Source organism: Patagioenas fasciata, chromosome 8 (assembly GCF_037038585.1).
Source record: "Patagioenas fasciata isolate bPatFas1 chromosome 8, bPatFas1.hap1, whole genome shotgun sequence".
NCBI classification, from domain to species: Eukaryota; Metazoa; Chordata; class Aves; order Columbiformes; family Columbidae; genus Patagioenas; species Patagioenas fasciata.
Window position 1 is genome coordinate 34182263 of NC_092527.1, and position 26653 is coordinate 34208915.

At 45.5% G+C, this 26653-nt stretch overlaps 1 protein-coding gene across 1 annotated transcript; it reads left to right on the forward strand.

Moving 5' to 3' along the window:
- The first annotated feature begins 16128 nt into the window (after positions 1 to 16128).
- Positions 16129 to 24518, forward strand: ADRB1 (adrenoceptor beta 1). Its single transcript, XM_071812167.1, has 2 exons — positions 16129 to 17493; positions 20449 to 24518. The coding sequence occupies exons 1-2, from the start codon at positions 16129 to 16131 to the stop codon at positions 20455 to 20457; spliced, it is 1374 nt and encodes a 457-aa protein (XP_071668268.1). The 3' UTR covers positions 20458 to 24518.
- The last annotated feature ends 2135 nt before the right edge of the window (positions 24519 to 26653 follow it).

A 26653-nucleotide genomic window follows, 5' to 3' on the forward strand; every position in this document is an offset into this window, starting at 1 on the left:
GTGGCTCATAGAGCTGAAGTACAGCAGCATTGTTTCCTCAGCTTTAGAGGCTATAAAATGACAAGCAGCAAAGCACAAACATGTTGTCATGACAATGAGTAATAAAAAAATGGGGGTTTCTCTGCATAGTTAATGCATTGAGAGAAAGGCAACCAGGACAGCAATAAACACTTGATAGATGTCACTGTGTTGAGGAGCAAAGCAGCACAGAGTCTGAAATGTAATTGCAGTAGAGACAAATTATCTGTTATTAATTAAATGATTCAAACTTTTCTGTCTGTATTGATGGACACTAGTGCTCTAGTGCCACAAGGCACAGCAAAGGACCTGTGTAGGCTGATTCCATGGTTCAGCCTCGATCTCCTGGACTGATCCAAAATCCTCTTCAATTAGCGAAAGCTTCTCCAGAAAATCAAAACTTAATCTATACAGTAAATGACAGTCTATGGAATGAAATATGAAGATTACAGTGTCAGCATGCAGCTCTCTACCCAGAACCCAGACCATGGGTAAATGGAGATTAATTAGGAAGGGCAGAAGTCGAGGACCTACAGACACATCCTGCTCTCTCTTCATACACCCAGCTGTACAAAGGAAGCTATTCCACTCTGGCCTAACACCTGCAAACTTCTGCAAGGTTCCAACGCCACATTCAACCCATCCAACCAGGAAAGATGCAAGAAGAACCTCTGGATCAAACATACAGTCCTGTCCAATGACTTGAGACTGTAAAAGAGGTGGGAAATGCAGAGAAGCAAGAGAACTCAACAGAAGTGCCAATAAACACACAAGACAAGTGTGAGCTCTGGCACAGTGCTCTCCACCCACTCAGGCTGTGTGAGTGGAGACTGAAGTGACAGTGTACAAGTCCAATGGTCGCAACCTGTAGACCCTGGATGCAATAAGCCAGTGCCTATGAAAAATTCTGAGCTTATTCATTTTTTTAACTTATTTCCCTGTTTAATCAGACCAGTGGCAATGAGAACACCATGCCATGACCTGACAACAGGCTGCCTCAAAACATACAGTTCTCTGACCAGAGGATTCCTTTTTCCTTTTCTCCTGCGTTCATGAACTATTTACCTTTGATCCTAAGGAAGCAGATAATGGCTCTTTTCAAACAAAGACAAACTGATAGTAATAGACCTCTCAGTTCATAGGAGGGTTTTCTTTGTTTTCAAGTCAAAACCCACTGGCTCAGATCCAGCCAGCTGTCTTCAGTTTCTGGATGTGGTTCTTGAGCAAGGTTTGAAAACTACATCCAGCATTGTTTAATTGATGAAGATTCGTATTTTTAAGCATTGCAGAGAAGACATATCAAACAAAAAGGAATCATGGAGGACAGCCTGCCATATTTAATAAACTGTGTGGATCAGCTTATCCATGGGTCTTCTGTTTTTACAAAAATAAATCTATAGGTAAGTCTCCTCTAGTCTCAGTGTTGTCTCTCTCTCTCTCAAAGCAAAGATCTCTTGCAATTTTGTACATACCTTTCTGCTTGAGCATGACTTATCATATTTGTGTTCTACTTTGTAACATTGGTGATTTCTGCTATTTTTTTTCTTGATATTCCTCCTTCTTCAGCTGCCCTAGATATGCTCAGGTATCTTGTTCAAAGCTATTCTTCAAGATATGTCCCATTACATTGCTAACTCCACTCCCTTTCACACAAGTTCTTCTCCATCCATGTTCACAGCAGTCATCTTCTACAGCATGACAATTCTGGTATATGTCACAGAGTGCTGATTTTCTTTCCTTTCACAGCTCACCTGAGCTTCCTTCCTGCAATCATCTTCACGTGAAATTAAGAACACATGCAGTCAATTACATTTTCTAAGCTAGGTCCTGTTTTAAAGGCAGACCTGCTTTCAAGCTTAGCTGGCTGTATTGTAGCTCATCTGCTGATGCTGTGGAGAATGGCTCTTGATGTATCCAAGCATCAGAGAGGGAGTCCTAGCAACTCTGCTCTCACTTGATGGTAAGCTTTCATCTCTGGTGAAACCAGAATTTCCACACTCATAAGTGTCTCACTTCCCTTTAGATAATGCACATGAGCATTGGGGTCTTACCTCTCAATGTGACCACAAGAGCTCTCCAGGTATTTTGACTCCTCTCTTTGAAGTTTCCTTTTGTTTCCCAGTTGCTGTTCAGAAATTCATCATTCTACTGGCTGTGCAGAATATCAAGGACTTAAAGGTCCAGTGTGGCTGGAAGAATTGTCCTCCCTGGCTGCCTTTCTTCTCACAGATGTTCAAAAGCAGTCACATGCTGAACAGGTGGCCACTGTGAGCACCCCATAAAAACAGAATGAATAAATTATTGTTATTTACCTGGTATATCAAGCTACAAATGGTTATGCTGTTTATCCAGGGAAACAAGAGGAGACACCCTCATTCCATAGCAGGGTCTGGGCTGATACATGGTGGGTAGCACCCGTAGACAGACTGTCTCCATTTTACTCACCAAAGTAACAAATGCGGGAACTTCTCAGCTAGGAAACTACTGTTTAATTCGTGTTGTATCTAGGGAAGAGAGACATTGCATATTTTTTGTAATGGAACTAAGCTGTGCCCTAATTGGCTCATGGCACTAGGGCTAACAATGTTGCAGTTATTAGTTTAATACTCATACTGGAGGGATGCATCTTATACTAAAAAAAAAAAAAAAAAAGCTATTTCTTCTGTCACACATGTAAGGAAATTACTGGGAAGGTTTTTAACTTCTCTTTCCTAAGTGGAAATTAAAGCATTTTTCCCCATTTGCCTGGCTATTTAGTAATTATGTTATTTTGAAAGGTATTATAGTTCGCCACTTCTAGACAACAGGCTACTGTTCTTACACAAAATTTTACTGCTCAGAGAAGTCATGTAAGGGTTAAATGACTTGTCCAAGCCTGGGAGCACATAACCAAGTGGGGATTTTAACTAAGGGGCAACCAGGCTCCTTTCCTGTTCAGTCACACTGCTGTCTGCACTGCGATGATTTCATTCACCAAAACATGGTCATGGACAAAGAACGGGCTCTGCAAAAACAGCCCCTTATCTGTTCCTGCCTGCCTCTTGTCCAAGTCATGTGTGATTAGTTTACTGACACAAACACCCCTCTGGAGCCAAAGCAGCTGCAGAAGCAAGCTGTGCTCTGATACAGTTCATGCCTTTACAGCAGTGTAAGAACAGTAGCTACAGTCTAGGCGAGTCCAGGAGCTTCACTGTTTATAGAGCTGGAAGAAAAATACTGCTTTATGAGGTATCAAGTAGACCTCGTTGAGCTGGCAATCAGAAGAAAAGTCGATCCTGATTTGTAGCAATAGCGGCAGTGAGTATGAAATAGAGACTAGCTGTACAGAACAAATACAGAACGGAGAAATGTAATTCCCAGGAGATGTTTTAACTTGTCTTTTGTTTTAATTTGTCAATAGGAAGCAAGGGGGTTCAAAGTACTGGGGGCAGGGGAGACTATAGGAGTAGGTGGCAGCAGAGCTTCTATATGACATAACTTCAACCAAATATCTTTTAAGCAATTACTCCTGTGAAAATTTAAACTGTGGGAAGCTTCATTTCAAACAGGTCTCTTCTGTGTGGGTTGTTTGATATTTGCTGTGAAAAAAGTTCTGCAGCTGCCTTTCCCTAAGAGTGGCAGGCACTAGCAGGTTCTCTTTACCCAACTCCTATTTCCACCAACATTTCTAGGAGCTTATTCTACCAAAGACCTTTCGTCTCCTGTCACCCTTGGCTGAAATTAGCCAACAGGAGGAAATACTGGTATGTACACTTGTATGTAAGTCTTGCTTCCTTGAGAAGACAAGCAAGAGCCACCATCAGGCTTTGCAGTCATCCCATCAGCACTCATTCCTGCTGCTAACACGGACTGTGGAAGCATGAGTATAGTATATGCCACGTCACAGACCTCCCATCATGCTGCAACAGCTTTCCCAGTACAAGTCTTTTGATTCCAGCTTTAAATTTCAAGATTACACTTTTCCCAGTTTCAGCTGCAGAGAGTTCATTGGAGATCCTCATCTTTTACTTCCTTATAGGCAAACAACGTGGAAAACAAAGCAAGTACACTTCAAAGGCTCAGGGCAAAAGTAAGATTAAAATGAAAAAGAAAAAGGAAGAGCATGTAAGATACACATCAGTTTTTCTAAATGTACTACCTGAAGAGTTTTAGGCCAGAATGATTCTTCTGGGGAGGGGATCTTTGCCCTGCTACTAAATAGTGTTTGGTGTTAATTAACATAAGACAATTCCCCAGTACTACCTTAGTCCACAGTAATGGAGTTATAGGTAGATTTTAATGCTACATCTTGTGACCTGATAGCACAGTCAGATTATTAGGACATTTCCATGGTATCTTTTTTTTTTTTTAAATCATATTTATAAAGGATCTTTGAAAACTGAGACTAAAATCTATTTCCCATTTACCTGGCTTTTTAGCACTTACTTGGAATACAACCCACTAGGTAAAATATTATCCACTACCAATTATTTTAGAAGAAAAACGGTTTAGTTGATAGAGCCTTCAGAATCATGTTTATATATTCAAAAGACAATTCATTTAACAGTTTGGTGTAGTAAACAAATCTTTAACCTTCCTGAAGAACAGGAGATATGCATTATACTAAGGTTGTTCAAACTTCTGTAAGGTGAATATTCACTGCTGAATGCAGCAAGGAAACTGAAAAGCAATGATGAAAGCAGAAGCTGGAGACCGTGATATAAAACCCACAGGGTGTGATGATGAGACACAGAGTGAGGATCAGATCCACCCCATTTAATTTCAGGCGTTTTAATGAATTGGCTAATGTAGGAAACTGGGCTCCCTCACCAGTCCATGTAGAGATAAAATCTTCTTCAAAGAGAGTTAAAGCGCAGCCAGAATTAACATCTCTCTTTACTACATATAGAAGAAGTCTAAACTCTGAAGTTCAGTGATGGTCCTAACCCCGAGGTCTCACTTCAGAGCACAAAGTTACTCCCTCCCCAGGCAGCCCAGGCTGGAGTCCAGCTGCCTCCACTGCAGCTTAAATGTCTCTTACTGCAATCTCTGTCCCTTCCTTCATGTCCCAGATCCAGTAGAGAACAGTTTATTCCTCTCTTCTCTGCAGGAACATTTTACACTGTCATTGTGCCCCTTTAGTGATGTCTCTGGAGTAAACGAACCCAGTTCTTTCAGTCTTTCCACTCCAGCCGCAGTGTCAAGGCCTCTGGCTGTTCTCACTGCTTGCTCTTGGGATCATGCCACTAGGCTCACAAATTTCTAAAAGTTGGCACCCAAATCTAGACACGGGCATTGCCAGCAGACTATTGCCAAGCATAGGTTTGCTACTCTATTTTCAATACAGTGGAGGGATTATTTTATGTCTTGCATGTGATTCCTGCCTGTGATGCTTGTGTAATAACAGTCACCACTCCACAGAAACTTTACAGCATGTCAGGATTATCAGACCTTTTCACTGAGAGAAAAAAGGGCCTTACCCTTTTAGTCCTATTCCCACAAGAATGTCTCTTCATGGAATGGTAACCGGTGCCAAGAGTAATAAGAGCAGGAAATGGGTATAAAGAGAAAAAAAAAACAAGTTTGGTGGAATCGGTAGGCAGTAATCCCAGACCAAACACCAACTGAGATGCTGAAGTTGTGAGTTGCGGTCTGACATTGCAACAGCCCTTCTGGGTGCCGCTGGGAAAGTCATTTAACCTGTCTCTCCCTCTGCTTTCCCCTCCTAACTTTGATGTAACTAGCCTCCTTTAGGTCTGTAGAAAGGCACCTGTGTTGCTACATGCCAGATTCAGTCATTCTCACTGAAACCACCAAACCCCACAACTGCTAGTAGCAGCCCAAATAAAAGTTGAGAACAATGCCAGCTGCTCAACCCAGTCTCCAATAATGTGTGAAAGTGAATCTGTAATTCCAGAAACAGCTGAATGAGAGCTGCAGAGCCCTGGGAAACAGCAATTTGCCCTAATGTTCATGTCAGGAGCCCTCCTGTGCCTCCCAGAAATGCCTTTCCTGGGTTTGGGAGTCATCAGTCAGAGAGCAAAAGCAATGCCACAAGATGTGGTTTGCAGTGATCCATGAGTTCTGTAGACAGCACATGGTGAACAGCAAATACACAAAGAAATTAGGAAGGCAAAGAGTTCACAGAGAGCCTGTGACCTGAAATACCTTTGCATAAACAAACTCCTTGAATCATTATGAATGATTAATGTGTAAAAAAAACCCCATTCTCATTCCTGGACAGACTGCAGAACACAGGGATAAATAAATCATAAGGAACAAGGTGTTTGCTGAGTGATAATAGCTAAGCTAACTATGAGCTTAGCAGTTTCAGATTTCGAGGCTGCAGTGAGTAGCCTGTGGTTACTGTCAAGAACAGCTTGAACACAGAGCTGTCTTAATAACAGTCCTGCTATTTAAAATAGTAATATTATTCTGTCTATAGGAGAGCTTTCAGATGAGGACTGCAAAGTGGTTCACAGCTATTCAGCTTCACAAAAGCCTGGTGAGAGCAGAGAGAGTATTTATTAGATGCAATTATGGCATTGTTACTAATGCATTACAAATTTATTGGCAGATGTAAGTTTTTGCTACTCAGATATGAGGAAACTATATGCATTAAGTATAATAGCTAACAGAGAAAACTCCAGAAAAAAAAGGTTAATCTCCTTTCTTTCTTTTTCCCAAGTCATTTTATATGAGCAGCAGGAATATAAAGAATTTCTTGCAGGTGTCATTTATATCACTTGGTCATTAATGAATTTAGCTTGAAGCCACACTGAGGTATTTGTATATTATTAAATGTCTTGCTGATTGAAGAAGAGTGGGAGAACAGAGGTCTCCTAAAATGAAAATTGAGATAGGGCTTATGAATTATTTTGTTTCATCAGACACTGAGCAGAACTGGAGAAGCATAAGACTGGCAGAGCTCTGTCAAATGCCTCCAGTAAAGCTCCGGTGAAGTCACTACAACTTTTATCCACACTGACTGACTAGCCATCTCTCTCTCCATCTTTTTTAATCAAAAACATATAATTTCTAGAACTTGGGCATTTTTTCTAAGCGTAAAAATATGTGGAATGGTTAAGGTGCCAAATACATTGTCGAAGGCAATGTCATTTCAAGAGAAATACATTTTGTTCTACTTGGGACATCCCCATGAAGAGGCACCATGCTGTGGAGGTTACTATCACTAGTGCTGCACATTGTTTCCCTCATCTTTTGCAAAATAAAGTAATTATAGCTTGAGGAGTCTGACAAGAAGGCTTTGCAGTTTTCAGAGGGGTGATCAGTGATGGTCTAATCCTGCCAGGGGTTAAGCAACCTCCAATCTTCCCCAGATCCCTGAGAATCTGATCTAGTACTACTAGGCTGCATCAGAGCCTCCCTTCTGTCATCTCCTTAGTTTTAAGACCTTAAGATTATTACCTTTCTAACTCCTCCGGTGTTGTGGCTCCACGAGCCATGAAGGAGCCCTGAAACCTTTGGTGATTTGGCATCACCAGGATGGCTCCTCAGGAAAGGTGTAGGGATTGACTGGAGCTGCCAGCACTGTGCTGACATCTGGATCCTGGGCTTTTGTTTGGGCTTTTATGGAGTCCATAACAAGGAGAGAAAATCAGATGCAAATTTCTGAGCAGAGTATAGTCAGATAAGGTTGTTGTCAGGCTTCAACACTACACAACGCAGGGTTTTAAATTATGGTGAAAAGAAAGACATCGAAAATAAAGCCAGACCCAGGGTCACTGCAGCTCTATTTCTAGTTGTAGCAGTACTTTAAGACCAAGATAATTTTATTGAAAGATGTAGTTAAATAGCTTTAAATTCTGGCCAGTTTCAGAAGTACGGAGCACACGTTTGTCCACTTTACCTCCAGGAAACTGGAGAATGCCCAGCACTTCACCTTATTGTACCAGGTGTCTGGTGCTAAATGAAGGCTGAAGAGATACGTCCTGATGGGTGGTACCTAAACAGAGGATTTGCCATCAGAAATATGTTGTTACTTGCAGAGCCGGAATATTACAATTTGTTATTACAAATTGACCAGCAAACCAGTGAACAATCAGGCGATTTATCACTACCTTAGCATGATTTTATGATGGATTAAAAAAAAAAAAATGCATGCCCCAGTCCGCAACTATTGAAGAGTAAAACGTCCATATGTGACGGCTTAATCCAAACCAGCAATACCAGGACCATCAAGAAATGTTCAGCAAAGGTGTCTCATAACCAGCAAGAAAAGGTTAGTAGAAGCTCATGCATTACTTTGAGCTTTAAAAAGAAGTAGGTACAACAGGATGCCAGCACTTCTCCTTTCCACTCACCAGAGGAGTCCAGTTGTCTGCAAGTCAGCCACGGCAGTACGTCAATTGGTAGTAGGCTCGTTCACCCAGATCTGAGGATATGTGCAAGTCAACTATTTATTCTGTGACAAATGAACCACAGCAGTTTCCACTCCATGACATGCATTGACTATATCTAAGGCTGATGTTAAGGATGTTAACATTTTTTAGCAGTTTCCAGAGCCAGATATCAAAGACAATTATCAGAGTGGTCCAAAGCAACAAGTTAGAAAAAATTAAAAAAAATTAAAAAATAGACCAGAGTTGTTGCTATATATTTCCATGGGGTATTTTTTTAAGATAATGTAGCTATTGCGTTTTCTCATGGTACACAAGGCAACCTTACTTGGATCTGCAAGACCCCCATCTAGAATGAATGCATCCTACTGTTTCCATCTCTTTTAGCTAATCCTGTGATTATTTGTGCCAAATAAAAGCAGTCAGGATCCCCACAGTTTTTGGAGGGGTACATCCCTTTTTACTTTACAGTAGCTTTGCTCCGTTCAGTGCACAGAAAAGATAGTATCTATCTGAGCACCTAGCGTGGCAGGTTGGTGTTGTGTATTTGATAGCTAGCTGAGAGGACATGCAGGAGTACAGACAGAGGCTAACAGGCAGCGATTACTGCTTATGAAATCTAAGGCAAGACTTGGTTTTCCTCTTAACCAAAAAAAATCAAAGTTGGCTTAAAAGTTACAAAGGCAACTTAGGAGGACTGTTACTTAGAAAAAAGCCTGTCATTGAACATTATGAACTGTCTGAAAGACAGGTTCAAAATACGCAGCTCAGCATCCCCCAAAAGCTTCAAAAGGTGCTCTTAATGCCACCAAAAACTAATAACCATGCAGCTTTTTCACATGTTGTAGCACCGTCTCAGCTATTCAGAGCTCTTTCCCAGGGTACTGCCCTAAGTTAGCATGAACTGCGATTGACTTTTCTTGCTTAAAAAAATGCAGAATATATTTTCTCTCAGTGGGAGACCAAACCCATGTCCTTACAGAATCCAAAGCCTCAGTCCTACATCTGGAGACATTTAACCAACAACACTGGGCTGCCCAAATCGGTCTCAGCCATGCACCCGCCATCACAGCCAGCTGGAGCTGGACCCCCAGCCACGCTGCTCAAGTTGGTCTTTTGCCATCCAGAACATATACACAGGTTTCCCACACATCTGAAAATGCTGGTTCTACCCCAAGCCATCTGAATTAGTGTTTTTGCATGTTCCAGCCACTAGTTTATGTGCTACAGTTCTCCATGATGTGAAGGAGAAATAAATGGTTTCCTGACTTACACACTTCACTAAGCAGTGTGTTGCTTGATAGCAGAACACTGTCACTGGGTCTTCTCACATCCACACCTCAGTGGGTGCTTGTGAAATGACTGGCTTTTTGTTCCAATTAAAATATGAGATGACTCTTCCCGAAGTGTGGAACTTTCATTCTACAGAGCGGTAAACTTCACAATGGAGAAATAAAGGAACTTCTTGCAGCCAGTATGTGTTGAAGCAGGAATAGACTAAAACCTCAGAGGACTCCCAATCATCGCCCCTCTGCTCTGGTCTCTGACCACATTTTCTCTATATAAACAAAGGTTCTGGCCACCACTGTTTTATGGCCTGCTGTAAAATGTTTCACGACCCCTCTCAAATAGCTGATGCCTGAAAAAAGAGGCAGCCCTAGTCAGGGTTTTCTCCCAGTGCCAGTGCCTCTGTCTAAGACTCTGGTTGTCAAGAAAGTATAGGGAGATGAAGAGAGTGAGACCTGGCAAACTGAGCATGTAAAGACAACCCTTAGTTATAATCTGGATTAATTAACACATTATTATTGCTCCAGATTAATATTAGTCCAGTTTGTTAATAAAATGCATCTGTCAAATAATTATGGGCATTAACTTTACAAAAATCACATAAATAGCAAAAGAACACACTCCTTCCAGAAACACCCAACCTGGTCCATTCTTAGCAAAATTTGAACATTGTTTTTGTCCCAGGAGAATTCATTCCTGCAGGGTGAATACTAACACAATGGTAAAAACACTCTTTGAACTGGGACATCAGTCCCAGGCCCAGTCAGCAACAGCAAGTCTCAGTCATGCAGATGGCAAAGTGTCCTGGGTGAGACACTTCAAAGTTGAACTAGAGACCTCTTCTGAGAGAGATGGAGTGAGGCTGGGGGATGGAATATTGAAAGCTATCAGCTAGATAGACAAAGACCCAGCTCTTCAACTAGCATAAATCAGAGCAACTCTTTTTGTATTAGGCTTCTGTGTAACAAATAAGTATATCTGGTCCAAGCCAGAAGTTTTACTTCCAGTTCAAACCATTTCTGCACATACAAGACCAAACCCGTTTTCTCAGAGGCACTTTTCCAGAGTCACAACAGCCCCTTCCTTCACTTGCCTGAAACCCCAGTCCAGGGCTCTACACTTCTTTAAAATTGTGAATAGGATTATAAAAAGCATCACAATTCTCATGAAATACAGGAAAAATAGAGACATGGCCTCAATCATATAGTAGAAGTCAGAGAATATTTAAAACCTGGGAACTTCTAAAGAGCACTAGAAAAAAGAGTCCTCTGTCTATTCTGGGGGGATTGAATCTACCTGAACTCATTGGTCAAACTCTGCCTTTATCTGGGTTTTTATTTTAGCAACAACACAACACAGATTTCAAGGGGCAAAAAGGCCTTGTCTTGGCTGTTCCTCATCATCTTTTTACTTGGTGTATGAGAAAGAGGTGGAAAGACAGATACTCATTGTATCTATTTCAGCAGCTGAAGGGAATTAATTAATCAGCATTCTTGTAAGAGGGTCTCTTGTTGAAAAAGTGCTCTAAACAAGGGCTGGATTACTGTGGCAGGGTCTTCTAGAGCATCAAGTCGTATTTGTGTGTTCAGATTGGGGTTAGAGCTTTCCAAAAGGTTCATACACTTGCTTCTGTACATGCTAACCAACACATCAACCACGGCCTTCCAGTCAACAGGAATTAATAGTCATTCACTAGTCTGGACTCCCAAAGTCAAACTCAGAGTGTGCTTACTAAAGTAGCACACACTACTACGTAGCTTACCTCATGTAATTACGGTGTCACACGTACAGTATAGGGCTGGAAAGTATAGCTGTTCCTGTTATTTAATACATTTGGTTTATATTTTTGTAGCATTTTTTTAGCTAAAAGCAACCACATACAGTGTTTGGTGCACTGTCACATGTAATCAAGAGATAATGTCAATGGAATTGCATGTTGTCACAGGATAACAGCCTCCCACTGCTGCTGAAATGCCAAATTGAAGACCAGGCATTTATGGAAAATAAATGTCAAGTCAAAGCCAAGATGTTTATTTTAAAAACAAGAGACATGGATCTTGTGGCAATGTTCCATCATGTCTCTATTTCTCTAATAACAAATGTCCAATGCGAATAGAGCCAAGTGCCAGTTTCTTCCTGGGACAACACAGGCAGGGTGAAATTTGATCACTTCACATGAAGACTTGCAGAGATGTTTCTCATCTGTTTTCCTTCAGTTCAGTCAAACCGTCCAGGTAATGAACACAAAATGGTTTCTCAGATGTATGCTAAATTCACAAAGAGATTTAGGAAGACAGCTGGAAGAAAAAGGGACATCCAATACATTTTAATTTGCTTTTACATAGCACTTTTTCTCCAGGGAAAGAATTACAATAACATGAAGCTCACTGAAGTCAATGGGAGGCCTTGCAGGCATTTCAGTTGGCTTTGACCAATACCTTAAGAGAAAAAAAAAACAGTATTTTAAGAGGATGTTATATTAATAATAGTGGTGCCTGCATTTGGTTGAAATGAGGGCATGAATGGACCAAGGTTGGACAAGGAAGACAAGATCCTTCTGGATCACAGTCAGCAGTCTTGTCAAGCCTAACTATAAAAGCTCAAGCGATGAGACACCCACTGCTACTCCTGGCAACCTAACGGGTTTGATGTCCTACAAGCTCTTTCAGATATTCATATCAAATTTTCTCTTTCATCACATTGTCACTCATTACAATTCCTTATATCAATCTAAATAATTCCCTCCCTCCCTGACAATATTTTCTTCTTCCAACTACACTAAGAAATTATGTCTTCAAAAAGCTAAAATTGCCTCTCCATTCTCCTCATCTGCTAACACCACCACCCTTCTTTAAATGTTCATCATCTCTCTGCCAACATCCTCCTTCTTCAACCAACATCATAGGCCACATAAGAGTGCCAGGACCTGGCACACATTGCTTAGAGCATCCTGCAGATCAAGGCATGGTCTCCAGCAGCAAGTCACCTGCCTGTCTCCAGGATGCAGAGCTGGCAACAGCAAATCCTCTGATCCCAGTGCTGCCCTAGCTGCTGCAACAATGAAGGAAGGGGTCAGCCCCATTCCCAGTATCCTGCCCCAGTGCTGGTGGGGATCCATGCCCATGAAATAGGAACCTCACCTTGCAATCTGTTCTGCATGGGGACAAATACCAGAAGATGAGCAGGAAGCTGTGCAAAGTGTCTCAAAGGGCTGGGTTTAAAAACACACCTCGGTAAAACACTTCAGTTCCCGAAATGTTGAAGCTTCACAGCTCATGCCAACAGGGTTCCTCAAATGCAACATATTTTGATTTTCATCAGATCTATCCATTATCCTCTATAAGACTGATCTGTCATGGTAACTACTGAGAGTTTGGGCTTTTATTTTTCTTTAATGACTTCCAAAGGAAAAAATAAAATAGTTGCTCGTTAAAAACCGGAATCTTGAGAGCATGTAGAGACAAACCATTTCAGTTCTGGAAGATCTTCTCTTGGCCTAACATCCTTAAATAATACACAAACAAAGAACTATATTAAAATTGTCTTAAGAAGCTCTCTGAAATAAAAATAAAAATTAAAAAGGAAATTTTGCATTAAAGGAGCTTTGCAAAAGTTGATGTTCTGAAAGGGGTTAAGCCTACAATGATTATTTGGCTGGTCTGTGCTGAAAGGGCCAGAGGGATGTTCTGTACAGAAATCGTAAATTTGCTTATTTTTTTCCTTTGGATATGCATTGTTTCCCAAAGACATTCTGGCTCCAGCTCTGATCTGGCATTCCAGATTGACGCTTGTTGAACCAACAAGGATACTGGGAAGCAACACACAACTATGCGTCTTCTGGTTTATTGCATTCTTGCTAGTAATTTCTTTCACTTCTCCAACCTTTAAGCTTATATTTTCTTATGGTGGGATGAGGATCTCCAGCTGGAGATCTGATAGGACAGTCTGATAGGCAAAGAGCTGGCATTTTATTAGGTTATGGTATTTATTAACTATACAAAGATACTATAGCAATAATGGATCCGAACAGATGACAGATGGATGGTGCTCCAGGAATAGCAAGCAAAACAGCTACATAGTTCCCTCAACAGTGCTTCCCACTGTCAGTGTCACCTTGGGAAAAGTATTTAAGATTTCATCAGATTTTTATCTGACTGATTTTGCATTAAAATGGGCTATGCACGTTCACAAAATTTGTCCAAGTGTCTCAGCTCTGAAGGCTTTGGTGTGGTGATAAACCACAGGGCTTACATTCACTTTAAGTGTTGCAGCTATACTTAGAAAATAAAAAAGTGTTTCTATCCCACAGCTCCACTCTCCTAACTGGGTTTCAGATCAGTATTTTTTTAATTAGGGTTACAGATACCAGTTCAGTACAAATATTACCAGACAGAATCCTTCTGCTTTTCATCTAGCCTGAGGTCTCCCTCTGCTCTTGAAGATGCTGTGCTTCCTGCCCTTCCCACCAAAGAGGGTCGCACTTTGGTCCAGCAGATGACGAGCAGCAGAGCAAAGTCCCTGGGAACGCGAGGAAATAGTTAGCCAAGCAGCAGGTCCGTGTTGGTGTGCGGCCTTTAGTCAGGGTTAAATAAATAGTGTGTAAATAAATAAATAAATCACTTATAGGTTGTGACCTTGTAAATCAAGTCTAAGCCTGGAAGGGATTTTTATGGTCCAGCTGGAACAGTGGAGCAGACTTAGCAGAATAAATATATATAGGGGGAAAGAAAAAATAACTGTGCCTTCCAATTGCTGCCAGACTGCCGAGGGGAACGTTTGGTGCTGCTGTAAGACATGCTGATAATTAGAGAAAAGGAGAGAGGGGACCTTGCTCTCATTTACCCAACAGCTGTTTCACATTATTTTGAGAGGCTTAAAAGAGGAGTAATACAGTTAAATGCACCCAAGAGTAATCTTCCAGCTTCGGAGCCAAATACAGGGCTGAACAAATAAATGGAAATCCAGCCCAACTAGTTCCTAGGACCAGGTTTCATGGAAGTGGATGGGAACCATGCGGGGATTTGCTCAGAATCTGTTATCTGAGCATTACAACCCTGGGATGCTTCATGTATTCAATTGCTCATTACCAAATAACAGTACTAATACTTGGAGCATTTCCTAAATTTAGTGTGGTTTGACCAGATCGAGTAAAAGCTACTAGCTGCATTTTTGAAAGTCCAATCTGATGCAACAGAAGAAAGGCAGAAATGGGAGCTGCAACTTCCACCTCCCAGCCCTGCAGTGGCTTGGTCTGGCGGGGATGGGAAAGATGAAGCAATGAGGGCTCACGATGGGGAGAAGCCGCAGCCACAGAGACTGCACAGAGCTGGTAGCACCATCCCTTAAGCCAGAAGGTTTTACACTGGGTTCTAGCCAAGGGGGCTGTAGCGGTGCCCAGGCTGGGGCAGGAGGCACTGGTGACAGAGAGATGTGAGTGAGGTTTGTCCCTGAAAGAGATATCCCGTGGGAGGTGTACATTGCTTTTCAATGGACAATGATGCTGGCAGTGCTGGTATTTGGTATTTTACACTTTCCAGGTGTAAAGAAGGGGAGCATCTGCTCCAGCAGCTCACAGAGGTGTGTCTGGCAATGCAGGTGTGTGAGGTATCTCTGGCATGAGATGCGTCCCCCAGCACTTATGTCGTCTTCCCAAGAATGCGGAGCCCACCCACCTGGGGGCTGCAGGGGAGGTGACAAAGCCTGGCTTTGGACCAGGGTCACAGTGAATATTTTTGGGGTATAAACCCTCCTTTTCCCAAGTCCCATTCCAACTAGTGGGAAGGTGCACGAAGCACTGACAGCAGCTGGCTATGCACCCTGCAGGCAGGAGCCCACCCTGCCCACACCCCCGCGGGGCAGGATGCGGCTAGCAGGGAAGGATGCAGGCAGCGGGGCGGGATGCAGGCAGCGGGACGGGATACAGGCAGCGGTGTGGGATGCAGGCAGCAGGGCGGGATGCAGGCAGCAGGGCGGGATGCAGGCAGCGGTGCGGGATACAGGCAGCGGTGCCGGATGCAGGCAGCGGGGCGGGATGCAGGCAGCGGGACGGGATACAGGCAGCGGTGTGGGATACAGGCAGCGGTGCCGGATGCAGACAGCGGGGCGGGATGCAGGCAGCGGCCAGCAGGGATGCAGGTAGCGGGGCGGGATGTAGACAGCGGGGCGGGATGCAGGCAGCGGTCAGCAGGGATGCAGGTAGAGGGGCGGGATGCAGGCAGCGGGGCGGGATGCAGACAGCGGCCAGCAGGGATGCAGGTAGAGGGGCGGGATGCAGACAGCTGGGCGGGATGCAGGTAGCGGCCAGCAGGGATGCAGGTAGAGGGGCGGGATGCAGGCAGCGGGGCGGGATGCAGACAGCGGGACGGGATGCGGGCAGCGGCACCCGGACCGGCAGGCAGCGCCAGGCGGGGCGGGCCGACTCCGCCCCATGATGCGGATTGGCTGCGGGCTGTGACGCGGGGCGGGCGGGCAGCGGCGCGGGGCCATGCGGCACCCGGACCGGCGGCAGCGGCGGCGGCAGCGGCGGCGGCGCCGCCTTGCAGCCCGCGGCGCGGCGGTGGCCGGAGCGCCCCGCACAGCCATGGGCGATGGGTGGCTGCCGCCCGACTGCGGCCCCCAAAACCGCTCGGTGGCCGGCGGCGGGGTGACGGCAGCGCCTCCCGGGAGCCGGCAGCTGCCCGCCGAGCTGCTGTCGCAGCAGTGGGCTGTGGGGATGAGCCTACTGATGGTCCTGGTGGTGCTGCTCATCGTGGCGGGGAACGTGCTGGTGATCGCGGCCATCGGGCGCACGCAGCGGTTGCAGACGCTCACCAACCTCTTCATCACCTCGCTGGCCTGCGCCGACCTGGTGATGGGGCTGCTGGTGGTGCCCTTTGGGGCCACGCTGGTGGTGCGGGGCACCTGGCTCTGGGGATCCTTCCTCTGCGAGTGCTGGACCTCGCTGGATGTGCTCTGCGTGACGGCCAGCATCGAGACCTTGTGCGTCATTGCCATCGACCGCTACCTGGCCATCACCTCACCTTTCCGCTACCAGAGCCTCATGACCAAGAGTCGGGCCAAGGGCATCATCTGCACCGTCTGGGCCATCTCTGCCCTGGTCTCCTTCTTGCCCATCATGATGCATTGGTGGCGGGATGAGGACCCCCAGGCTCTGGAGTGCTACCAGGACCCTGGCTGCTGTGACTTCGTCACCAACAGGGCTTATGCCATCGCCTCGTCCATCATTTCTTTCTACATCCCCCTTCTCATCATGATCTTTGTGTACCTCCGGGTGTACAGAGAGGCCAAGGAGCAGATCAGGAAGATCGATCGGTGCGAGGGCCGGTTCTACGGCAGCCATGAGCAGTCACAACCGCCCCCACCTCCTCACCCTCACCACCAGCCCATGCTCGGCAACGGCCGAGCCAGCAAGCGGAAGACCTCCCGGATCATGGCCATGAAGGAGCAGAAAGCCCTCAAGACTTTGGGCATCATCATGGGGGTGTTCACCCTCTGCTGGCTCCCTTTCTTCCTGGTGAACATCGTCAACGTCTTCAATAGGGACTTGGTGCCAGACTGGCTCTTCGTTTTCTTCAACTGGCTGGGCTACGCCAACTCCGCTTTCAACCCCATCATCTACTGCCGCAGCCCTGACTTTCGCAAAGCCTTCAAGAGGCTGCTCAGCTGCCCCCGGAAAGCTGGTCGGCGTGGCGGGGACCCAGCCCACCTGCCAGGGGGCTTCATCAGCACTGTGGGGTCCCCCGAGCGCAGCCTGGGAGGGACCTGGTCCGACTGCAACGGGGGTACGCGGGGCGGCAGCGAGTCCAGCCTGGAGGAGAGAAATAGCAAAACATCCGATTCGGAGACCAAGGTATAGGGGGGAGGGTGTGGGGGAGTGCATTGGGCAGGGGGAACAGACAGGGAGACACATGGGAGGAGAAAAATCCCAGCAGCTGCCTGTTGGTAAAGCTAATGCTAAGCAAACCTGATCCCCGTCTTAGCAGGGAGAGAGCGGGTGTTTACTTAGGAATAAAAGCAGGTGAACTCGTGTATGACATACCTCATCCGAAACTACAGCAAACAGGAAACCCACTGACCGGAGAACAAAGAAAATAAACAGCCTGTCCAAAGATAGCCAGCTTATATTTAGGAGAAGCTCTTTCGGAAGGGGCTGTGGCAGCGCCTGTCCCTTGGGTGAGTTGTCCCAGGACCGTGCTGCTGGTTGAACCTGAGCGTGGAGGTGATGCAGCCGGGGTCCCAGCTGTCCCCCACCTTCTTGAGGCTGTAAGACACCCCGGGGGTTCATTCCCTCACCCACAGCCCGGGTGATTTTTGGGGAGGCGCAGGGTCTGTGCTGCAGGTGCTCCCAGTGGAGCGTAGAGACCCAGAGACGGGATGAGTTTTAAGCTTCAAGTAGCTGTGCTCCCTTTTCCACGGAGCAGCGATGGAGAAAAACAATGAGGAGCACAGGTATATTTTGAAAGGGGGTAGAAAAACCCAACCCACACTCTTGTGCTTTTTCCCCTCTGCATCGGCAAGCCGTGAGTTATTGTGCTTATCTCCTTTGGCCAGACAATAGCAGTCAGGCTGAGAAACTTCTACCTCAAACTGTGCATATTGTACAGGGGAATAAACCGACTGTGTTTATATTAAACAGCGTATTTACGTACCATTAGTAGTATTTTATGAAAAAGGGGTGGGCAGTGAGGAGCCTTCTGCAGATTGTTCATTGTAATTACAGATGAACGGGGTTGGGGGGGAATCCTGGCAACAACAAAAATTTACTGCACATTTTAATGAAAATGGCGTCAAAGCCAGTTTTTGCACAGTGCTAAGAGTTGTAAAGTTATTTGAAGATGTTACTTGCACACATGTACACACACGCAAATTAAAATGAAATGGAGGTTTGAATAACACCAACCCTGAAACTGGTGTCTGTTTTTTTCTGATCTGTTATAGTTTTATTGAGAGTGACTTTTTATATTATTTTATGAAGGTACTGTAAATATATCCGTATTATAAATTAAAGTATCTTAAGGGACTTTATTTTTATTTCAAAGTGTCCACGTGAATCTGCTGTTATTTTAGCACTTGCGTGTCATTTCCATTTTCCTCTGTGTGTGTGTTTTATAACGTATTTATACTCTGGTGCAATTTACTACTGTGTAAGTAATTGGTCTATGTGCAATAAATACCATTGCAGCACAAGCAAGAGTGTCTCTATAGGTTTTGAAACAATACCTACCTATAATGGGAAGAACAGCATTTGTTTTTCTCCAAAGAGGGCTCAGATTACCAATACAACTTTATCTAATGGCTTTTCCTGACACAGTATTTTAAAAAACGTGTTTGAAACCCAATAAGGTTGTGTTCCTGTTGCACCGAGGTCTGCTGACTTCCCTTAAAATTAATGGCCAAAGACAAGGTGTTTCCACTCTGATAATGAATACACTCATTTTCTGTAACTATTCCTTTTTGGAGGGTGTTTTTTTTCACTAGGAGTTCACAGCTGGGAGTGAGGAGACCAGAGTATCTCAGAGTACAGAGGATGCTTAATTTGCAAGCTAAAAACGGGCTCACGTAGAAAGAAATCTCGGTATGCCGTACACGCAATTAATTCCGCCTCGTGGCGGTAGTGGGACTGATCCTGCCCGAGCGAGGGGGGCGGTGGGTGTCCAGGGGGGTCCGATCCTGGTGCTGAGCCAGGGGGAGACCCCTGCCTGAAAAGCAGCAGGAGGAGGCTCATGCCCTGTAAGGGGAGATGGCAGCCGGGGTGCCGGTCACAGGAATCCAGGCTTTTGTTCCTTTTTACTATAGAAAAGGAGAGGGGGGAATGGCTGGGGTGTAACCGGAGCAGGATTGGACTCTGGGACAGACTTAAACACTGCTGAAATCAGGGGAAACCTGTGCTGTTGTCACTGGGGGAAATAAAACTGCCTTAGTTTGCAGACTTTATATAAAGCTAGTGGTCATGTGCAGTGTGGCTTCAGGGTGCTGCCAATAGTCACATACTCCTTGGGGGCCAGACTACGATAACCGAATGTCAATGTTTGTGCTGGTCCAAGTGAGGAGGTACTGTGAGCAGGAGAGCTGCTGACTGGATCCTTGGTCCAAAAGATTGTCATCCTTTATTGCTATATGAAGGCACGCTGCATCCTTGTGATTTCATAAAGTTTTTCATTACTGTGATGAATACATGGCAGATAGAGCAACAAAGAGGCAGTACAGAATAAAAGTGACATTGTTTTTAGTCTTATTAAGCTCAGTATAGTCAAATTAGAAATCAGCTCCCAGGAAGAGTATTTCCCAAAGCAAGTTCTTTAGGGTGGTGGCCAATGGTTTGTTTCGGAAACCATTTGTTTATTTTTTTATGTTAAAAACTAAGGAATTTGTCTTTTGCAGTTTCTAATGATGGCATTTCAGGGGGAAAATAAGTTACATGTTTTTATGCAAAGACAAAATAATGGGACAAGGGAAGTAAATAACACTTTTCCACTGGTGCTACTGGTGTTCTATGTGAGCTGCAGTTAATGATGTCTCCTTGATAATAGGGAAATGCGCTCCTTAAAATGCCGGGGTGATGTCAGTTCAGGTGCTGAGTGAATTAGGCTCTACCACTGAATGATTTCTTTATTTTTTTTGTAATCTGGTTTTGTCTGTGATTCCGGCAAAGACAACAAGACCAAAAGGATGCACAGGATGGCGTGCATCATCATGATCATTATCATAATCTTCATCTCCTGCATCAGTTCACATACTTAATTTTAACCATCTGAATACTCATGTCCTTAGAATTTAAAAAGTGATGAAAGTTTTGGCTCCACAGGGTCCTTAGGTAGGAAATTGATGGCCAGAACTTGCTCAGCTTCACCTGCTGAATAACTGCGCTGGGTCACGCTTCCCCTGGACAAGCGTAGTGAAATGAAATGAAGAAGACGAAAGGTAGGATGAGTTTTGCTCACTGGCCTCAGCAGGGCCAACTGTGTGTGCGAAGTGGTGGGGATGTGTCTGCCTTTGAGTTTTGGCCAGTCAGTGACCTGCTGGAGGAGTCTGGAGCCTGGCACGTCGAGCCCCTTCACAGACAGCCAAGATAACCCACCCAGCAGCGCGGATGGCAGGGGCCAGTCCGTCTTGCCCGGTGTAAAGAAGCCAGTGGGACAGTAGCGGTGCAGACAGAGCGGGACATGTGGCACGCACGTGTGCAAGGAAGGCGAGGTTGCTGGCAAGCGGTCTGCCGGGGATCACGCTCAGAACAGCCTGTTCTCCACGGTAAAGGAGGATACTCTGAAAAGTGTTACGGGGCAGCTGGAATACTCCAGAGGCAATGAGTCAAACACTCAGGATGAATATTTCTTTTCTTTTTCTGATGAAAACCAGACATGGATTAGCAATTGGAGCTGCGAGTCAGAAGGATAGGTGGTAGGCATGCGGCTGCACACGTACGTGGGCAGGGAAGTAACAGCAAAGAGCCACAGTCCTGCAGGAAAGGGAGACCCAGGTAACACAAAAACCCACTCGGAGAAAACATCCAGTGTCTGCCAGGACCAAAATTATTTGGTGAGGGCGGCTGAGACTTCCGCATGCAAGACGCCCGATTCTCAAAGGCGCCGGCCGTGCTCTAAGCGGTGTTTGCTCAGCACTTCTGCAAAGCAGGCTGCACCTCTCCACGTGCTTAGATGGGAAGATATCAGTGGGAAGCCTGGCTTCAGTTTTCCATGTGTTCAGGAAAGTGATGGGTGTTTCAGACACACAGTGGGCTATGAAATGCCTGCAAAAGACCTCCCCACCGGTGAGCGCTGCACAAAAACACTCCTGCAAATTCACTGCACTTTGGGATCATGACTCTCAGCATTATCTGACTATAGCTCCAAGCAATAACCGATGAACAAATAAAACTGCATGCAAAAAAATGAGGCTTAAAATTGTGATCTGAACTGTGCCCACAGCACATGCAGCATTTGACAGCATCAGCCAGGTGTTTGCGATACAGCACGCACCTTTCTCCTGCAAATGCTGCTTTACCTTTTGGGTATGCACATGTTTTCAAGTATAAGGACAACTTCTTTATCAGCTTTTTTTTTTTCCTAAACCCTATCTGCAGTCAATGTTTTATTAATAACTTTTAAGTGGCTATTTTGCAAACCTTCCTTGTGCTGCACACTTTCCTAATTTATTGTAATTTCCCGTCCGGTGGAGTGCACTTACTTCCTTTATGTAATATATCAGCTGCAGGGCTGGAAATTGTGCAGCTATGAACTGAAAGAGCAGCCTTTCTTGAGGCCAAACACGGTCAGGCATCATTGTCACTGGGAGCAGAATTTGACCTGATAATCTAATCTTATACGAGAGAGTATCTGCAGAACAGTATTGTTACCAGGGTAAATGACCTCTGCTAATGAAGGTGGAGCAATTAGTCCTATTCAAAGCTGTCAAGAAAATGTTAACTGCTAAACAACAGTTAATGTTGGATAGCTCAAATAATGAGTGTTTTGTTTGCTGGTGTGTGTTAGGTGATGTGTTGGGAAATAATTATCCTTTGACTAGCAGCCAGCTTTGTACTAATCAGAAAGGAGAAGTCATGTTCTGTTTGAAGGATTATACCTAAAAATAGTTCTGTTACTGCCACATCAACGAGTGAAATGAAGCAAATTCACCAAGACGTACACACCTTCTTAACATTTCACTTTTCGTCCTAAAAACTCATTGTTCAGCTGGAGCTTTCTGTTTGATCGTGTCAAAAGCACTAATATGATCTCCTGCAATAGCACTAAGCACACTCCCCCGGAGGAGCATTACCCTTCTGCACCGCTGACTCCCTTTCAGAGCCTGCCAAATTCCCAGCGCCCCAGGAGGAAGTAAGGAGTCTTTCTCTTTATATAAACAATCGCATATAATGTAAGGCCAACAATATTTGTGAATAATTTTTCTTGCAGAAGAAATCGATAGGCTTTTTATTTGAGATGCTTGTCCTCCTGCCCATCTGCGAGGAGCAGCCGTGGTAACAGCAGGCGATTTATTCGTGCAATTCAGTAACTTCAGGCTGTCAAACTGCACTTGAAAAAGTGACCAAGATGGGAAAAGAATAAAAAAGGTGATGCTGGCAAGCAAACCTGGAGTTGTCGTTGCAAATGGTAAAAAACAGGGCATTTTTGCCGTGATATAGGTGTTGCCTCTTACTGGGAAAGTCTAACTGGTTTGGATAGGGATGCACCAGGCAGATGCACTATAGAAACACAGGTGAAGAGTGAGAGGTAAGACTGTTTCCATACAATGCTAGCAAGGAACTGGCAGCCGAAACATACCCTAAACGTCCCTAAAAGTTTTTCTTATTGTTTTTGTATAATGGCAGCAAACTAAAGCAACCTGAGCAGCAGCTTCTCAGCCGATGTAAAGCTGCAGAGCTCCCTGTCCATCCATGGCTCCCAGGAAATGTGCCTCCCTCCTGGCATCCCCACTTCCCCTCCAAGGGGCTCAAGCTTATGCTGAGTTTTGCAGGACCCGGAGGCTTCCCCCAGCCCAGAGCAGGTGTCCTTTCCCTTGGTGCCCCAAGAGGAGCTGCCCCATGGGGCTTGGCATGGGTGCAGGGGTGCAGCAGCAGGGTGAGGGGTGCTGTGCTGGGTGTGCTCGTGCGAGCTGCTGTTCCCCTGAGTCATCGCTCCCTCCTGCAAGCACCAGCAACAGCATCGGGCCCACCGAGCTGCCGATGGAGAGTTTGGGTTTGTTATGTAAACTGGGGATCAGCTTCCCGATTCACAGAATCTGGCAGCTTGGTACGCTCGTTTGCTTCACAAACTGCCGTTTTGTCTTCCCACACGCTCGGCTCCCGCATTTTTCATGGTGGTGATTGTTTGCTCGGCTTTAGCACCCAGCAGCACAAGATTTTGGCTGTGCACTGGCAGCAGTCTGCATCCAGATGTGAATGGTGCCATATGTTAGGCATGGTCTGGGTTGGGTCATACCCATTCCTTACAGGGCTGATGCTTGGACTTATTAATACCAGCAGCATTGGGTTGTGAAAGCACCAAACAAATAGGAAATTAGTCCTGATTTCCAGGTCCACAACCTAGAGAAGAAAGCAGAAGATTACACAGGCTTTTGCCATTGCCCTGGTTAGCAGCGCATCTCAGATGTAGTGGTGTGCTTTTCCCTTCTGATCCTGTGTAATGCACTGAATCCTGTTGTCCTTAATGGGATTAAATGAGGATTTTTCTACTAGTTGGGTGCTCCAGCCATTAGCCACTGCTGTGTGTCTCTAGGTAGTGATGTACCTTTGCATGCCTGGCCCAGTGTCTCTCTCAAAGCCATGATCTTTAGACTTCTTCCCAACAGAATTATACTGATAACCAGTTTTAAGCTTGTTGGCACAATGCTTTGAAAGGCAGATGTGTATACACCAAAGAGGCAGAGCCACTGAAGAGCTCAAAATCTCAGCAGCTGTTAGGTGTATAAGTATTTCAGCTACCAACAAGTCATTTTGCAGGGTCAGGCGAGTGCTGCAGCCCCCTCAGATGCTGTCAGCTGCCCTCCCTCAAAGTGGGACTGCAGAATCCCCTGCCAGTGTAAGGAAAAACTGCAGGGACAGCACGAAGGCTCATGACAAATATTTGCCACGTGGTGAAATTTAAACAGTGCTTTGAGGCCAAAATTTAAAGAGTGCTTGTTAAGAAGCAGGAATTCAGACAAGCCTCTGGCAGGATTTCCTAGCAGGGAAGTTCTGGGTTAAAGTTGCTGTGTGTAGATGAAGAGCCCCTTGTTGACCCATCCAGTGAGAGTCACAAATGCCGCTGGCACACTGTGCAAGCCACGGTGTTGGGAAAGTGCTATCCATCCCCAGGGATGGCTCACTGTGCCCCCAGCCACCCTCCCTCTGCTCCCGTTCGGGTGTATAGCACACCCACCTTCCCCCTGCATAGTGATGGGTGGGCAGGAGGCGGGAGAGCTGCTGGGGTGCAGCTGGGAACCATCCCTCCTTCCAGGCTTTTCTCCCTGCGTTTGGTGGGGAGTTCAACCTGCCCAAGTGCACCCCAGAGGTGTCCTGCGACACCAAGGTGTGTGCCAGCCTGTGTCACCCCGTGGGGTTCGCCAACCCACCATTGTGCTGCGGAGGGAGGAGCGCTTCCTCTTGGACTGGAGCAGGTAAACTGGGAGACGTCCTGCAAGGCTCCCATTGTTTCACAGCTCGCCAGCTCACAGAGCCCGCCTTCAGCGAGGGATGTTTTGTTTGTCTGTTCTGCCCCTAAATACACGCTTGGGAGCCGTCAAATAAAATCTCAATTAGCTTGCTTACGACATGGAGAGCGGTGTGGGATGCGTTCCCTGGCAGGCTGCTGCCCTCGCTGCAGTATGGGGGGGGAAATGTTGCTCACACCCCACACCTCAGCCAAAGCATCACTGGTGCCCTGGCAGGTTCCCATCACCAGAACACCAGTGCAACTGGACTGCACCCAAAATCCTGGATCCTGACACAAGAGCATCTGATCTGCTCATGAATCAGCTCAACTCCAATACTCAGGCTTTTTGGGGCTTTGATGTAATATTCAGTGCACTTCTCTAGGCCACCTCAAGAGCATCCACAGGAGAGGTTTTGTTCCCATTTCACTGCCAGGTGTTTCCCATCAGCCCATCCAAGCCAGAGCTGGTACTCACACCCTCCCTGGCCCTCAACCTCTCATCGCATGTCCCAGTGCCCAGACTGACGCTGCTGCCTGTGCAACCACATGGGCAATGGGCTCATCTGATGGAAAACCGGCCCTTTCAGACAACATTTGTTTCAGCTGATCCACACAAGTTGCACACACATGGGTAGTGGCATGAGAGGTGTGGGGATGTGCAGAGCAATGGGGCTGAGATAATCTGTTTTGGTAGCAGCCCTAGTTTGGATCCATCGCTGTGATCACAAACCTCATGTCTGGGGGTGATGCTGTGGAAGCTGGGACCCAGACCAGCACCCTCTGGCCTGGCTTTTTGCCTGAACCATGCTGGAAAAGCAGGACTTGCCACCTAAATCTTCCCTCTCTTCAGCAGCAACACTGAATATTATATTCAAAAGCTTGATGACTAAGCTATTAAGCTTCATATTGCGTGTGAAAAGTGAAAAATAAATAGTTTTGTACAAAGATTTGTGCAATAGAAGCAAAACAAGATTTAAGTCTGATTATCCACTCTGTAAATACACCAGAGTGAAGAGGATGGGACAGATACCTCAACTTTTGGCAGAGATCTGGACCAAGGGAGCTGAAAGAGCAATTCAGGTACCAGGTGACGGCACGAAGCTGTCCCCAGCTGCAATAGGGTGACATGGCAACAAGCCACAGGCATTGGAAAAATAATTCCCCAGGTAGAGTGACTCTGTTTGCACAATGTCTCTGTGTGGATCCCAACGCTGATGGGCACCACTGAGCTGTTAGTGACTTGTAGGTAATCCTCACCGTGCGTGTCTTCTGGTGGGTGATGTTTAACTGCTTTTATTCCTGTGCACTTTGTTCATGTGGGAACAGGGAATGCAATGATAAAAAGGCTGGAATAATTTCACTGCTGGATAGTTTCCATTAATATATTTCTCACTGTATAATGTTGCCATCACTGTACAAAATCTGCTAAGATGCCTTTTAGGAAGACAGAACATTTCTACATAGCCACAGTTTAGAAAGTTGTGTTGCAGAGCAGGCTGGGCTTTCATCAGATACTTTTTAATTGCATCGAATGCGCTTGGGCTTTTGCATGGTATGGATTTCTTTGCCTTTATGTTACAAGGCACCTCATAAATTAAACAGTTGATGTTGTCAAATGCATGCCATTAGTACTCTGAGCAGATAATCCATTTGGTGGCCTTAGCTGAGTCTATCACAGGGCCTGTCTCCAGGTAAGGGCCTGGAAGAAGAACAATGGTACTCCAAGCTTCCAAGGACCTCCACTCTCTGGTTCTGCGCTTCGGAAGAGAAAAATTATCATTATCTGCATGGCTCTAGCTCCCTTTGAAATGTGGCTATTTTTTACTCATACATTCCAAGTACTTTTTACATGATATCACC